The 15468-nt window shown below is 49.4% G+C and overlaps 1 protein-coding gene across 1 annotated transcript; it reads left to right on the top strand.

Annotated features, from left to right (window-relative positions):
- Window positions 1-262: 262 nt before the first annotated feature.
- KRT79 (keratin 79) lies at window positions 263-13396 on the top strand. The gene is given in 9 exon segments (XM_060114176.1): window positions 263-913; window positions 3404-3624; window positions 4691-4751; window positions 4875-4970; window positions 10863-11027; window positions 11238-11363; window positions 12003-12223; window positions 12927-12961; window positions 13191-13396. Coding segments are annotated over 9 exon segments (1782 nt in total).
- Window positions 13397-15468: the final 2072 nt, after the last annotated feature.

Genomic DNA, 15468 nt, shown 5'->3' on the forward strand with positions numbered 1-15468 from the left:
GGGCCCTGGGGCCTTGGCTTACCACAGGGGCCTGGGACCAACCCCAGAACAGAGTTTCATTGACGGCGGCCGCTAAGGCTGGGTGGGAGGAGACCAGCCAGCCACTGGGTGGTGGCGGTGGCCATGGCAGCCCCTATTATCCTGTTCCAAGTCAGGAGCGCCCCAGGGGGGAGAAGGAGGTGGCATCCTGCCCCAGACGGTCTCGGCTCAGCCCCAGCTCTGGAGCTCAGGCAATAACTGGGAGTAGCCCCTCCCTCCCGCCATGGGAGAGGAGACTCCCCTGGCCCACAAGGCCCCTCCTTTTCTCCAGGGGCGATGGGGCAGGAGTGTCTGTGGAACCCAGGAGCTGGGAAAAGATAAAAAAGCCATCAGTGGCTCAGCAGCTCACCGTGCTCCTTCCCAGCTCTCCCGGCCTGCGCTCCAGCCCTGCTGCAGCCATGAGGTCTCCGTGTCTCAGCAGACGTACTCCACCAAAGGGGCCTTCAGCTCTAACTCTGCCAGCGGAGGGGGCGGCTCCCAGGCCCCCAGCAGCATCAGCTGGGAGACGGTGTCCCGGAGTGGTGGCAGCGGTGAGAGGGCCTGCTGTGGCCCCAGAACGGGCGGCTTTCGCAGCCAGAGCCTCTCTAACTTGGGGGCCAGCAAGAGCATCTCGGTCAGCGTGGCTGGAGGGACCTCATCTGGACAGGCCCTGGGAGGCTTCGGCCTTGGTAGTGGGGCCTATATGGGCCTGGGGGCTGGCAGGCAGACGCTCGGGCCCGCCTGTCCTCCTGGAGGCATCCAGCAGGTCACTGTCAAGCAGAGCCTGCTGACCTGCCTCAATGTGGAGATCGATCCAGAGATCCAGCAGGTGTGCGTCCAGGGGCGGGAGCAGATCAAGACCCTAAACAACAAGTTTGCCTCCTTCATCGACAAGGTGGGCTGAGGTGGAAGGAGGCAGGGAGGGGCCATGGAGTGCAAGCCAGGCCCCTAAGAGAGGGTGGGCTGGGCGGAGGCTGGTGCAGCCCACGTGCACTGGGGCCAGAGTGGATGGAATGACCTTTGGAGCCCTTCTGGCCTGAGCGTGGGACGTCTGGACCCTCATGGCTGGACCGTCTTTACTGTAGTTGATGGTGAATCTCGAGTCCACTCACGAGGCCTGTTGGCCCAGCCTAGCTTGACCGTGTTGCAGCCTTTCTTATAGTCTTCATTAATGGGGTCACACAGCAGCCTTGTCGCCCAATTAAACAGTGGATTGTCCTCATTGCTCTTCTTAGTGGGGTGGCCCTTACTGCCTCTTGTTTTATAGCTGGGAAAACTGGCTCAAGTGTCAAGTCTCCAAGGAACCCCATCTATTGCCTGTTCTCTTAGTTTTGGAGGAGGTCTAAGGACAAAGATGTGATCAGGACACAATGGTGGGGGGGTCCTAGGGGAAGTCTCCTTTTCCCTTCTCCAATTCTTCCTCACTGTTCCAACTAAGGAGCTCAGTTTGGGGTGGACAATGAGCATGGTGGTCACCAGGTCACCATGACCCAGAGATATGCAGTTTGATCTGTCCCAGATCGGGAGTGTCCTGACTCCTCCTCTGGCCCTCAGGTCAACTAGGGAAGCTCTTGTAGTAATCTCTGGCATTTCCAGGTCCACTTTGCTGCATTGTCTACCTCTACCCCGAGCCCTCCCAGGCAGTGGGACCATGATGAGGAAAATCCTGGTGGATGACCATACCTTGGTTCAGTGATTTGTGGGTTCCCAAAGGATATCCATGTCCCCTTTCTCATATGATACCCACAGTGTCTCATGAGAAATCAGTCTAGGTGATAGTGTGTTCTTTTTTTTTTTTTGAAGGATTATTTATTTACTTATTTTTGTCTGCGTTGGGTCTTGGTTGCGGCATGTGGGCTTCTCTCTAGTTGTGGCATGTGGGGTTTTTTTTCTCTCTCTAGTTGTGGCGCGCGGGCTTAGCTGCCCTGCGGCATGTGGGATCTTAGTTCCCTGACCAGGGATCGAAACTGTGTCCCCTGCATTGGAAGGCAAATTCTTTACCACTGGACCGCCAGGGAAGTCCCGTGTGTCCATTTTTAAGAAGAGAAAATTGAGGTCTGGAGAGGTTGAGTTATTTGCCCAGGATCATATAGGTACTTGGAGGCAGAGGGAGGCCTGGGACTCAAGTTCGTGGCATAAAGATGTCTTTTTGTCCCTGCTGCCTAGTGCCCTGGGGCCATGTGACTGTGGGCCTGGGGTGCTGTGGAGGTGGGATCTGGAGAGACCTGATGGCAAAGGGTGAGGCAAGCTGTTCCGCCCACCTCCTCACCTTTTCCCCTAGTGACCTTTGTTTCTTTTGTGGGACTGTCCCAGAGGTCAAACAAGCAAAACCTTCTCAGACTCTCAGAACCATGGTCTGGGAGCTGGGGCCTGACAGGTTGTCCGTGTCTGGTATCCTGGAATCCTGGCTGGGCAGAGAAACCCCCTGGGGGCCCATTGAGTTCACGCCATGAGCACCCTTCTGAGTCTGTAGAAATAGGGTTGGACATCCACATTTTAAAAATTAAAAAAATGTCATATTTACAGAAAAGTTGCAATAATGGTACAACATATTCCTATATTTCCTTTCACCCAGATTCACCAATTTTTAGCATTTTGTCACATTTGCTTTCTTTCTCTCTCTCTCTGTATGTATATTTGTATATATCCATATGTACCTATATATACACGTATACTATATATGTATCTGCATTAAAATTTTTGATTTTGATGCAGAATTAAGGTTCAGAAACTTTGATCTAGTTTGATTTACCCAGGACAAGTGAGAAAGAGAGTCCCAGGAAGAAGTGACTTGACTTCTTCCTGGGTCAGGAAGTAAATGACTGACTGAGCTGGGCTTTTTTTTTTTTTTTAATATATTTTGGCCACGTTGGATCTTTGTTGCTGCGCGTGGACTTTTTCTAGTTGCTCTGAGTGGGGGTTTCTCATTGCGGTGGCTTCTCTTGTTGTGGAGCATGGGCTCTAGGCATGCGGGCTTCAGTAGTTGTGGCTCATGGGCTCAGTAGTTGTGGCTTGTGGGCTCTAGAGTGCAGGCTCAGTAGTTGTGGTGCCAGGGCTCAGTTGCTCCGCGGCGTGTGGGATCTTCTCAGACCAGGGCTCGAACCCATGTCCCCTGCATTGGCAGGCGGATTCTTAACTACTGCGCCTCCAGTGAAGTCCCGGAGCTGGGCTTTTATGTTTATTAACTCTTTAGAGTCCTTGTCATTGGATTGGACTGTCTTTTCCAGCAAAGATTGTTCACTCAAGAACTCCTCCCCACAGCAAGACATAGACCCTGCACTGCCCTTGTGGTGTCCTGGTCAAGACAGATGGTGACGATGGGCCAGGTCCTTGGTCCCTCCTGGGCCTGGGGCTGGCGCCAGCCACCCTTCTTGCTCTGGCTCAGGTGCGGTTCCTGGAGCAGCAGAACAAGGTGCTGGAGAAGAAGTGGGCAATGCTACAGGAGCAGGGCCAGAAATTGGGCATCACCTGGAACAGTCTGGAGCCCCTCTTTGAGTACTTCACCCACAACCTATGGGGGAAGCTGGACAACCTCCAGAGCGAGCAGGGGAGGCTGGACTCAGAGCTGAAGAACGTGCAGGGTCTCGCTGAGGACTTCAAGAGCAAGTGAGGAGGGCTGGACAGGCTGGAGCCATGTGGGGATGGGGAGGGGCCAGCGTGGGAAATCTCCCCAGAGAGGGCCACCCTATTATTGGGTCCAGGGACCCAGCTCAGGGAGTGTCCAGACAGAGCTGCTTCCCTCGGGAGCTCAGGTCCTGGATCCATTGTCTCCTGGAGGATTGTCACACTGTGTAATGTTGTAAGACGAAAAAATATTATAAGGTAGGGAGAAAAGTGTAATGAATATTTATGTTCTCATTACCCAGCCTTAATAATTGTCTTCTCATAGCCAATTTTATTCTGTCTACACCCCTACTCACTCACTTTTCCTCTTCCCTTATTGTCTTGAAGCAAATCTCAGCCATCATGTCATTTCATTCACAACTATTTTTACTGGATATATTCATATAGTTCATCTGCATAACATGACTTAATAACACACAGACAAAATGCCCTAAGAGCACCTAAATCTTTTAAAACAATAATCCTCAGTATCACCAACTATCCAATCAACAATTGAATTTCCAATTGTTCCATAAATGTCATAAATTTTAAAAATACAGTTTGCTTGAATCAAGATGCAAATAAGATTCACATATTATGATTGGTTGATCTGTATATTTATGAGTTTAAGGTATAAACTTTCATAACTTTTCCCATTGCTTGACACTGGCAATTTCTAAACCTTAAAGTCTCTGCAAAAGCAGTTGGAGAGAAGTTGGTGTTTTCAAAGACATCCTGTTGTAGAAAGTGAATGCAAAGTTTAATCATTGTTGACACATCTTCAACCTGTTCCCATAAAGCCTCCCAAGGGCTCTGATCCAAAGAGATGACTGCTCTCAATTGCCATATTATTGCACAAATACTGTGCTCATTTCCTCAAAGGAGGTGGGAGGAATGTTTAAAGACTGTATCCCTGTTTCTTCATTGGTTAGCTGCATTACAGAACTGCTCCCCAAAGGTGTTCTTGGCCATTGTGGGACCCATCAGGACTTCCTTAAAGCCAACTGGGTTCAATGTCTTAAAAGGCAGAACTGGGCGGAGCCTGGGCTGAGTCTTCCCTGTGTAACAGGTATGAGGATGAAAGCAACAAGCGCACTGCCGCAGAGAACGAGTTTGTGGTGCTCAAGAAGGTGAGCAAGGTGGCAGGGAGTGGGGGCAGGTGGTCTTCGGCTGCCAGGGTGCTGGGCTGACTCGGAGAGAGGCGAGAGCCCTGGGGGCTGAGCCAACCACCGTGCTCTCTCTCTCGCCCCCAGGATGTGGATGCTGCATACATGGGCCAAATGGATCTGCATGGCATGATAGACAACCTGATAGAAGAGATGGAGTTCTTGAGGCATCTTTATGAAGAAGTAAGATAGCCAATGGACAGGGATACTTACATTCACATACAACTTTGGGGATTACCCCTGGAAGTCTGATCAGAATTCACTAGTGCAACTTAATTGATAGAATATAGCACCTGGACCTTTAATCAATACTCGCTTCCATTTTTATGTGCTTATGATGGGCCAGGAACTGAGCTAAGCTTTTTATATAATCCTCTCAACAACTCCATAATATAGGTCCTATTATTGTCTCCCTTTTATAGTCAGGGACACTGAGGCTCTGAGTAACTTGCCCATGGTCACACAGCTAGTTAGAGGCAGTTCTGAAATTAAAACCTGGTCCTTGGACTGTTATACTGTTCCCCTTGTTGCCCAGTTTGTAATGGAGCAAGGGATACAGGAGCAGAGATGGGCAGAGAGTGGGGACTGAAATTCCATGTTAGAGCAGGAGGTGAGGTGTGGGTAGCAGGTAGATCACAGAATCTAGGAGGGGTCCTAGGAAACAAGGGGGCTTTGAAGACTAAGGTAAGAGGGTTGAACTTGACATGAGTTGATGATAGACTCTTAGATTCAATAGGGAGCCAAAGGCCAACCTTATGCTCAGAGTAAGAGCCCTTTCTCTAATATCCCTGATGGGGGGCATGTAGCCTCTACTTGAATACTTCTAGAGGCAGGGAGCTCACTCTTTTTTAGGGCAGGCATTTCCATTGTTGAACAACCGTATTGGAAAGCTGACTTGAATCTTCTTCCCATGATTTCTGCTCTTGATTGGCCCTGATTCTGCCCTCTGGGCTGCACGTATCCAATTGTCTTCCATGTGACGCATGTCTGTCATATGACAACAATTTAGCGGTTGGGATGATTAGTGAACTGACATTTGTGGCATGTGAGAAAGTTGGGGAAACAGCATCCTTAGTCCAGAATCCAGAAAACAGAGAGGTGGGGAGGAAGGTTACAGGTACAGACTTCTCTTCATGCAGCCTAATATTGTACTAGTTTATGTGTTATTTTTAGAAGCCATTTCACAATGTTTGCCCCTTAAAAGCTCCTTGGGTTTTTTTTACGTGAATGGCTTCAAGTGAGACATGCATCCCTTGTCCTCCAACTTCCTGTATTTGGGCAGCTGAATTTTTGAAACTGAATGCAAGAGTTAATGGTTCCCCTTTTTCCTGTGAAATGTTATTGTGGTTTCATCCCATCATTTTAGGTCACTGTGGGTGCTTTGAAACTTGGTTCTCCTATCCATATATTGGAGGTGTCCAAATAGATAAGTGGATATATTACTGACACCCCAGCTTTGGGTTATCTGCAGACCTGATAAACTTTCAGTTTAGTTATTTTACAACATTTCAGTGTAAATCATTGATAAAACACATTAAGGCAGACAGAGCCAAGAAAAGAGTCCTCGTCCAAGAACTAGATCTTCATTGGTGCCTTCCCACTAGGCTGATCTCATCACTCCACTAATAAATAATTTGTGTTTCAAGTGGCTCAGTTATTTTAAAGTCCAGTTAACCATGGCATCATCTGGCCCACATTTTTCTGTCTTATTTTTAAGAATGTCAGAAAAAAAGCATTTCCAAAGAGAGGGAAAAAAAGCCATCTTCCAAAAAAAGTCTCGGTCAAGTAACATCCATGGCATCCTTTAGTAGTTTGGTAACACAGCCATGGAATAAAATCTATTTGGTTTGACTTTTACTTAGCAAAGTCTTGCTGGCTCCATGCCTCTCACACACATTTTAGAATTCATTCTAGAGGTTCATAGGAGATTGATATCAAGTTTAACTTGGAGAAGTCTAAATCTCTCCCCTTTGAAAATGAGGACATTTTCATGTCTCAGGTTCTGGAAACTCTTCTATTGTCTATATTTCTCATGGATCTCCAGGGGTGTTTATTTCCTTGGCCATGGCCATGGGGTCCTAGGATTTGCTCCTCTGGCCTGGACCCCTGAGATTCCCAACAAGGCCAAGGCCTCTCATACCCTCAGGGTCTGTCTTGGCTTCCATTTCTTCTCAAGCATCCTGCCCTTTCCAGTTTGATGACTGTTTTCTTGATGGGAAAGAGCAAATGACATAGAAGTTGAGTTGTTGGCTTTGCCTGGGTCATCTGTAGGGTTAGCCCAATGCTACCTCCATGTTCTTCTCACCTAGAGCTTATCTAATGACCCCTGTCCACTGGCCTTAGCGTTTTTCCAAGTTCATCCTTGGCTGTGTTGCTCCCCTTCAAACATCTCTACATGCCTGTCAGGATGAGCTTGTTGGGGAGTGTTGTGCCATCATGCTGATTTCTTAGGTGCCTCCAAGTTTCTTCTTTAGTGGGATCACTGATGGGCATCCACCATCCGGAGCTTCCTTATTCTCCCCCCTTAGGGTGGTCTCTCTTTCAGGACAGGTCAAGGGTGTCTAGCTCCTCTTCTCTGAAAGGGTAGGAACTGGCTTTCCTACTGTCTCAGAAAGCTTTCCCTTCCTTTGCTGTTCCCTGTCCTTTTTTTTTTTTTTTTTTTTTTGTGGTACGTGGGCCTCTCACTCTTGTGGCCTCTCCCGTTGCAGAGCACAGGCTCCGGACGCGCAGGCTCAGTGGCCATGGCTCACGGGCCCAGCCGCTCCGCAGCATGTGGAATCCTCCTGGACTGGGGCACGAACCCGTGTCCCCTGCATCGGCAGGCGGACTCTTCACCACTGCGCCACCAGGGAAGCCCTCCCTGTCCATTTGACACATGTTGCTGAATACCTTCCACACGACCACAGAAGGACAGTCTGCCCTTGTGGGTTACCATGTGATGAGAGCCATGTTGGGACAGGGATAAGGTGCATGGGGCAGGCTGTGGCTGACCCCCCCGGGAGGTCTGGGGGCATTTCAGAGCAGACAGCATTCATGTTGGATTTTGAAGGAAGGGCGGGACTTCTGAAGGAGGAGCAGCAAGGGTCTGCCAGCCAGGACCCCAGCCTGCGCCATGACGCGGAGGCACCAAAGAGCACGGTGTGTTTGGGGGGCAGTGGGTGACCTGGCATCGAGTGTGTGGGAGAAATGGCTGAGGAGATGAACAGGGAAGGCGAGCTGGAACCAAGCCAGGGTCACTTCCTGTCAGAGTTCCTCATGTCTGTGGGCACCTCCTTGGCGGGGGGTGGTGGGGGGGAAGAGTGAAGGCCAGAGAAGTCGTTCCCTTGCTTGCATACCAGGCGTGATGGCTAACACTGCACTCGGTAATCGATTTCATGGTCTGGTTTTGGTCAAGCCAGATCTCAAGGAAATCCAGAAGGCCAACCACCAATCCCTGGTGTGTTGTACAGGGCAGGAAAGTTACCTCGTGGCTTCCCTCTGGTCCGGGGGCTCCCTCCGGGATCCAGCTCCAGTGCCATCACTTCGCCCCTCTGGCTCCTTTTTCCATGTGTGGGTGCTCCCTACCTGCTCTTCCTCTCAGGGCCCCAGATGTCTAAGGAGCTCACACATTTAATCCACAGAGTTCTTCTCTCTCCACTTGCATTAGCTCTTTCTTTGGAAAGCCTGACCTTTTTATCCTCTAGTCCTAGCAAGAACACCTTTATCCACTCTTGATGGTATCTGGTAGATAGTGTTTGCCTCCTTGTCTTAAAAATTCCAAGTTAATTTTCCTCAGGCATGGGACTGTAGAGGGACCCTGAGCTGGGGAGGGTGACGGGTGATGCTGCAAGATGATGCTGGCAATGCACGACTGTGACATAATGATTTTTTTCTGTGGCACATGCCTCACGGGCATCTTGACTGACATTTGGAGAAGTCTGGGCAAATGATTCACTTTACTGAGCTCCCACCATGGGCCACGTATGGATCTGAATCCTCAGATCAACTGCATGAGGAAGGTATTATCACGGCCATTTTACGGAAGAGGAGACTGAGGCCTCGTGAGGCTTAGTGATGACAGTGGTCCCACAGCTGGTAAATGTCAGACTGGGGACTTGAACTTAAGTTTGTCTGTCTTTAGAGCTCATGTCTTTTTTAAAGAAAATTTATTTAATTTTTAATTTTTTCTAGTACATTTTGGCCACGCCGCGTGGCATGTGGGATCGATCCTGCGCCCCCTGTTGTGGAAGCGTGACGTCTTAGCCACTGGACCACCAGGGAAGTCCCTAGAGCTCATGTCTTTTCACTAAACCATAAATGTTTTAGTGATTGGATTTCTGCCCCCTCTCCCTCCCAACGCATTTCACCTTTTAAAAGAGAATCTAATTTGAGAATTTAAATCTATGTCCATATAGATGTCAGTTTTGGCTTTGCTAGTTCTTTCTTCCTTTTTTTATAATTTTATTTTTTAATTGAAGTATAGTTGATTTACAATATTGTGTTAGTTTCAAGTGTATAGTAAAGTGATTCAGGGATATATATATATATATATATATATATATATATATATATATATATATATATATATATATATGTGCTTTTTTTCCCAATTCTTTTCCATTGTAGTTTATTACAAGAGGTAATTCTTTCTTTCTTTATGCCTATCTCCATCTTAGTCTGTATTATCTCAGGTTCTGGTGTCAAACTCCCTGTGTTTGAGACTGAGCTCCTTGCTTAATAGTTTGTGATTTTGGGCAAGCTGCTCTCTGTGCCATTGGGAAAGGGCAGGGAATGAGTTAGTACCTGTCAAGTGCCTAGCACAGAGCCTGATCACAGGGAACATCCACTAAGGTGGGTTGTTCTTGCCATTCTTCTATCTACTGTAATCCCACTGGCAGCAGTGAAGGGCAGTGTGTGAGCAAAGCTGGAGACGAGACCAGAATATGTTGGAAGGTGTTGACTTTGAGGCGGAAGATCTTCTTCCCTTTGGGCGCCACTGAGGAGCACTGAGTGGATGAGGGATTTGATCGGAGCTGGGGTTTGGGGCAGTTTGTCTGCAGCCCAGGGCAGGAAGGACCACGGGAGAGACACGGGAGAGACAGGGGCAGAGCCCAACTGGGAGTCAACTCAGTCATGACCTAGTGATAAGAGCTGGTCTCAAAGCCCAACATACCATTCTCGGCACCTGTTTTTTTTTTTGTGTGGTACGCGGGCCCCCTCACTGTTGTGGCCTCTCCCGTTGCGGAGCACAGGCACCGGATGCGCAGGCTCAGCGGCCATGGCTCACAGGCCCAGCCGCTCCGCGGCATGAGGGATCTTCCCGGACCGGGGCACGAACCCGTGTTCCCTGCATCGGCAGGCGGACTCTCAACCACTGCGCCACCAGGGAAGCCCCATTCTAGGCATCTTTAAACGTCGTTTTAGGTGTGAGAGCTGATGTTCCCGGAAACACAGGGAGGGTCCAGAACATCACCATGGAGTATAAATAATTAGTGTATTCCAGAGGAAAACACTTGGGTTTTGTGCACTCATCTGACTGGTTCCAGGCTGGGCCCTGCTGGATCAGACTGGATGACCTTGGATCTTGTGACCTTGGATGTGTCACTTCTTTTCTCCAAGCCTTGTTTCTCACCTGCCTATGTCAGGACCACTGTGAATGGTGATGCAAGTTGTTAAATGGCTGAGCAGAGAGTGGCGTTTGAATCAGGCCCATACTTGGCTGCCTCTGTCCAGAGGAGTGCTGTTTCCTAATTTGCACAGAAGCACCCTGTGGGCCAGCTGTGGCCCTGCCTGTCTCACAGGGTGTTCTGAGAATTAAAGGTGAATGTGCTGGCTCAGGCCTGGTACCAGCTGGAGTCCAGGCAGCACACATTCCCTTTCCCCTTCTTTAAGCTCTTGGAAGCCTGCAAATCCACACAAAGAAAGATGTCTATAAAATTGGTAGCCCCATTCCAGCTGGAGAGATTGAGGTCTTTCCTGGCTGTTGTAGCTTCCTTCTAAGGTGGAGCCTGGGGGAGAGCACAGGCCTCCTGATGCCACCTGGGGACCCCTGGCCTGGGTCATGGGCACTGGCGACAGCTATTTCTGTTTTTGCAGCAGCTGAGTCAAGTGCAGACTCACATGTCTGACACCAGTGTCATTCTCTTCATGGACAACAATAGCAACCTTGACCTGGACAGCATCATCGCCGAGGTTAAGGTCCAGTATGAGCAGATTGCCCAGAGGAGCAGGGCTGAGGCCGAGGCCTGGTACCAGACCAAGGTGAGAGAATGGCCAGTCCAAGGATGTGGGCTAGGCCCAGACTGGGACCTTCCCCCATTGTGAGAGTCCTGGGCTACTGGGCTCCTCGGAGGTCCAGGGCCAAACACATCCAGCCTACACATCCTGCTGTGAGGGTGGGCCCAGGGGTCCGTGGTTACCCATGGGGTCCTGGAACGATCTGACAGCTCACTGTCATTTCTTTGCCTCCAGTACAAGGAGCTGTAGGTGACAGCTGGGAAGCATGGGGACAACCTGAGGGACACCACGAATGAGATCGCTGAGCTCACCCGCACTGTCCAGAGGCTGCAGAGGGAAGTGGATGCAGTCAAGAAGCAGGTGAGCCTCTGGTTGGGGGCCTGAGGGTCAGGCCTGGGTGCTGGCAGAGGTGTGCTGAGGAGTGAACATGTCATGGATAGGACATGCTCAAATGCTGGACCAATAAGATCAACAAGCTCCTTTTACAGGAGAGGAAACTGAGGCCCAGAGAGGGGTGGAGACTTGTCCAAGGTCACACAGCATATTAGTGGTAGAGCAGGTGGGGCAACCCCCTCCAAGGAGATTAATCCCATCTTTAGGAGGTCAGAGCAGGAGGCTGAGGGTTCAAGAGTCCAGGTCACAGTTGCTGACTCCATCTAAGTCATGGCTAGAAAGCCCAGACTACTTCCCAGATCAGAGTGAAGAATTTGGTTAATGGTGAGCTTATGTTACTCATTTTATCTCTTTTAGGGCACTGGGCTGAGCTGCAGCAGGAGGGTCTTAGGATTAGACTTCAGTAAGGACTTTCCCAGTGGTGCTACATGATCTTGTTTGTGTAATATCACCTCCTCTCTCAGAGGAATATTTCTCTTTTCCTTCATTCTCAGTTGGTTGGGGCAGCAGTGGGGGGAGCTGGGGATGGTGATGTCCGGCTTAAGGGCAGAGGGATGGATGCAATGACCCTGGAGGGTGTTCCCAGTGCCTCTCATCTCTGGGCAGTGTCAGCAGCTGCAGACTGCCATCGCGGAAGTGTAGGAGCATAGGGGGCTGGCATTAAAAGATGCTCAGAAGAAGCTTGGGGACCTGGACACTGACCTGCATCAGGCCAAGGAGGACCTAACCATGCTGCTGCGAGACTACCAGGACCTCATGAATGTCAAGCTGGCCCTGGACGTGGAGATTGCCACCTACCGCAAGCTGCTGGAGGGCGAGGAGAGCAGGTGGGTACCCGTCCTGCCCTGATTCCGAGGGCTCTCCAGCCCTGCCTTGTGGGAGATCTCATGTAGTTGGCTCCTGTGCTGGGGGCAGGGGGATAAGGGAGGAGCCAGGGAGCTGGGCTCCTAACTCATCACCTGAGGGAGACCCTCCTGCTTGTGTTCACTTGCCTCTGTTGTGTGTCTCCTTGGCTGGCACACCATCAGTAATCCTGATGGTGTCTGGCAGGCCAACAGGGGCAAGGCTGTCTCTTCCAACACAGGACTCTGAGACTAGCAGAAGTTTTGAAAAAAATTCATCATCTCTGTCCTTGGGGAGGGCATGAGATGTAGAGAAAGTCATCTTAGCCAGAGAACAGGCAGCTCTGTTTTAGCATGGGTTTTCTTTCCCATCCCATTGGAGCAGGGATGCTGTCTATGGCCCGAGTGTGGAGGGAGGGGAGGGCAGGGGGAGGAAGGAGTTGCATGGTCTGCTGCAGCTCTGCTTTCTCTGTTACATGGCTTTAGGACCAGGAGGAAGGGTGCCTGGCCCAGGGCGGCCACATGCCAAACTTCAGGTTTCCTGGTTTTGTCACGCGGGCCCTGGTTCCTGAGAGTCTCAAGGCCCACTGAGTTGATCTACTCTAAAGGCAGAGAGAGGGAGGGAGAGGGTGTTCATTTGGGCTCCTGGGACCACTGACACTTCTCCTGGCCCGTCTGTTTCCCCAAGGATGTCTGGAGAATGTCCCAGTGCTGTCAGCATCTGTGAGTATTTTGCTGCCCTGGGCCCGACTCCAGTCATCTGCTCAGTACACTCAATCTGTCCTTGAGCCCAGGAGACAGGTTCAGGGGGTCCCAGAGAATGAGCTTCCTGCCCCCCTGTTTCCCAGGGCACCACTGTGTGATTTTGTTCCCATCCCTCAGTGATTTTTGGAAGCCCCTGGGCCTCTCTTGGCATGGCTGACCTGCCTCACCCAGACCCTTTGCCTTGCAGTGGTGACGGGCAACTCCACCACTGTGTGCAGAAGTGGTGCGGCTGGCTTCAGGGGTGACATCTCCCTGGGCAGGGGTGGGGGGACCAGCAAGGGCAGATTCAGCACCAGTGTGGGCTACAACACTGTCAAGGGAGGGCCCGTCTCTGGGGGCACCGCCATCCTGCGGAAGACCACCACCGTCAAGACGTCCAGCCAGAGGTATTAGCTGCTGTCTTGCAAGCCAGGGCCCCTGCAACCCTCTCTGTACTCCCTCACCTTACCTCTGCTGTCCTCCCCACCCACCTCCTCAGGAGCAGGAATAGCCCCAGGACCACAGACCCAGGGTATTTGCATGCCAGACTCTTTGTATGTGATCTGCATTTTGGGAAGGGCTCAGATCTACCGAGGTTTTCTCTTTGGTTCTGCAATGGGATGGGGGGGAGGTTAAGGCCACCAGCTTGACTGATGTGTTTGGGTGATTTTTTGACCATTGAGAGGAGGCTAGATTTCCCAGGCCATCTCGGCTTCTCTCACCTCTTCTGTGAGTTCAGGTCAGGCTGAGGGAGGATGAAAAAAATCAGAAGTGGTCCCCAGTCTCCCACCAGACCACCCCCTCCCTGAATCTACCTACATCCCCCTCCCCTATCTGTGCCTGTGATGTGCCTCAATAAATGGCAACTGCAGCTAGCTGTCTGTGGCTCCAGTCTGTCCTGCCCAGGGAACTGAAACTGCCAACTGATTAACTCAGTGATGGTTGAGGTAGCAACAACTACATGCTCACTATGCCTCAATCATACTAAAAGCACATTAGCTCAATACAGTCACCACTCTAGGCCTGAGCTCTTATTCTTCCCCTTGCAGTGTTCATAGGAGAAGGCTGGAGGGAATATGTAAATAGCTCATGGCAGGACCAGTTACTGAGCAGCTGCCTATTACCCAGCCCCTTCCCTGATGCTATTGAGCCCTCTGCTAACTCTATGGGGCAGGCAGTGTGAGTGTTCAGTGGAGAGATCTTGGGCTTCAGAACTAGGTATACCTGAGTTTAAATCCCAGCTCTGCCACTTATAAGCTGTGTGACATTGGGCAAATTACTTAACCTCTTTGAGCCCTGGTTTCCTCCTTTCTAAAGGCAGGGTGTGATCAAAACATGTGTAAAGCATCTGGCTTAGAAGGGCCTTGACAAGAACTACTTCCTTTTGCTTCCCTTTCCTCTGGCTTCTGGTTTCCCAGCTCATCATCTTAGAGTCAGATGATTTCTCTCTCAGCCCTCATATCCAGTCATCAATAAAACCCTACATTTTCCTGAAAATAACAGAATACACAGTCTTCTCAAGTGCACATGGAACATTTTCTGGGATAGATCCTATATTAGGCCACAGAACAAGTTTTGGAAGGCAGCTATGCTCACCACAATACCACCAATGCCACACACAAAACAAGTCTTAGCAAATTCAAGAAGACTGAAATCATATAAAGTATCTTTACTGACCACAATGGTATCATACTAGAAATCAGTAACAGGAGAAAAACTGGAAAATTCATGAATACATGGAAATTAAACAACACACTCCTGAACAACCAATAGATCAAAGAAGAAATTTAAAAAGGGAAATAAAAAAGTATTTTGAGACAAATCAAAATGGAAACACAACATACCAAAACTTATGGGATGCAGCAAAAGCAGTTCTAAGAGGGGAGTTGATAGCTATAAACACATACATCGAGAAAATAGAAAGATCCTGAATAAACATCTTAACTTTACACCTCAAGGAACTAGAAAAAGAAGAACAAAGTCCAAATTTAGCAGAAGGAAGGAAATAATAAAGATTAGAGCAGAAATAAATTAAATAGGAAAGAGGAAAATAATAGAAAAGATAAAACCCCCCAAGAGTTCATTCTTTGAAAAGATAAACAAAATTGACAACTTTTAGATAGATTAACCAAGGAAAAAAGAGAGAGGGCCCAAATCAATAAAATTATAAACGAAAGAGGAGACCTTGCAATTGATACCACAAAAATACATAGGATCATAAGAGGCTTCTATGAACAACTATATGCAACAAACTGGACAACCTAGAAGAAATGGATAAATTCCTAGACACATACCACCTACCAAGACTGAATCAGGAAGAAATCAGAAATCTGAACAGACCATTTACTAGTAAGGAGATTGAATCAGTAATCAAAAGTTTCCCAAAAAAGAAAATTCCAGGACCAGATGGCTTCACTGGTAAATTTTCACCGGTAAATTTAATGCCAATCCTTTTCAAACTTCTCCAAAACCCAAGAGGCAGGACA

This window comes from Mesoplodon densirostris, chromosome 11 (genome assembly GCF_025265405.1).
Source record: "Mesoplodon densirostris isolate mMesDen1 chromosome 11, mMesDen1 primary haplotype, whole genome shotgun sequence".
NCBI lineage: Eukaryota > Metazoa > Chordata > Mammalia > Artiodactyla > Ziphiidae > Mesoplodon > Mesoplodon densirostris.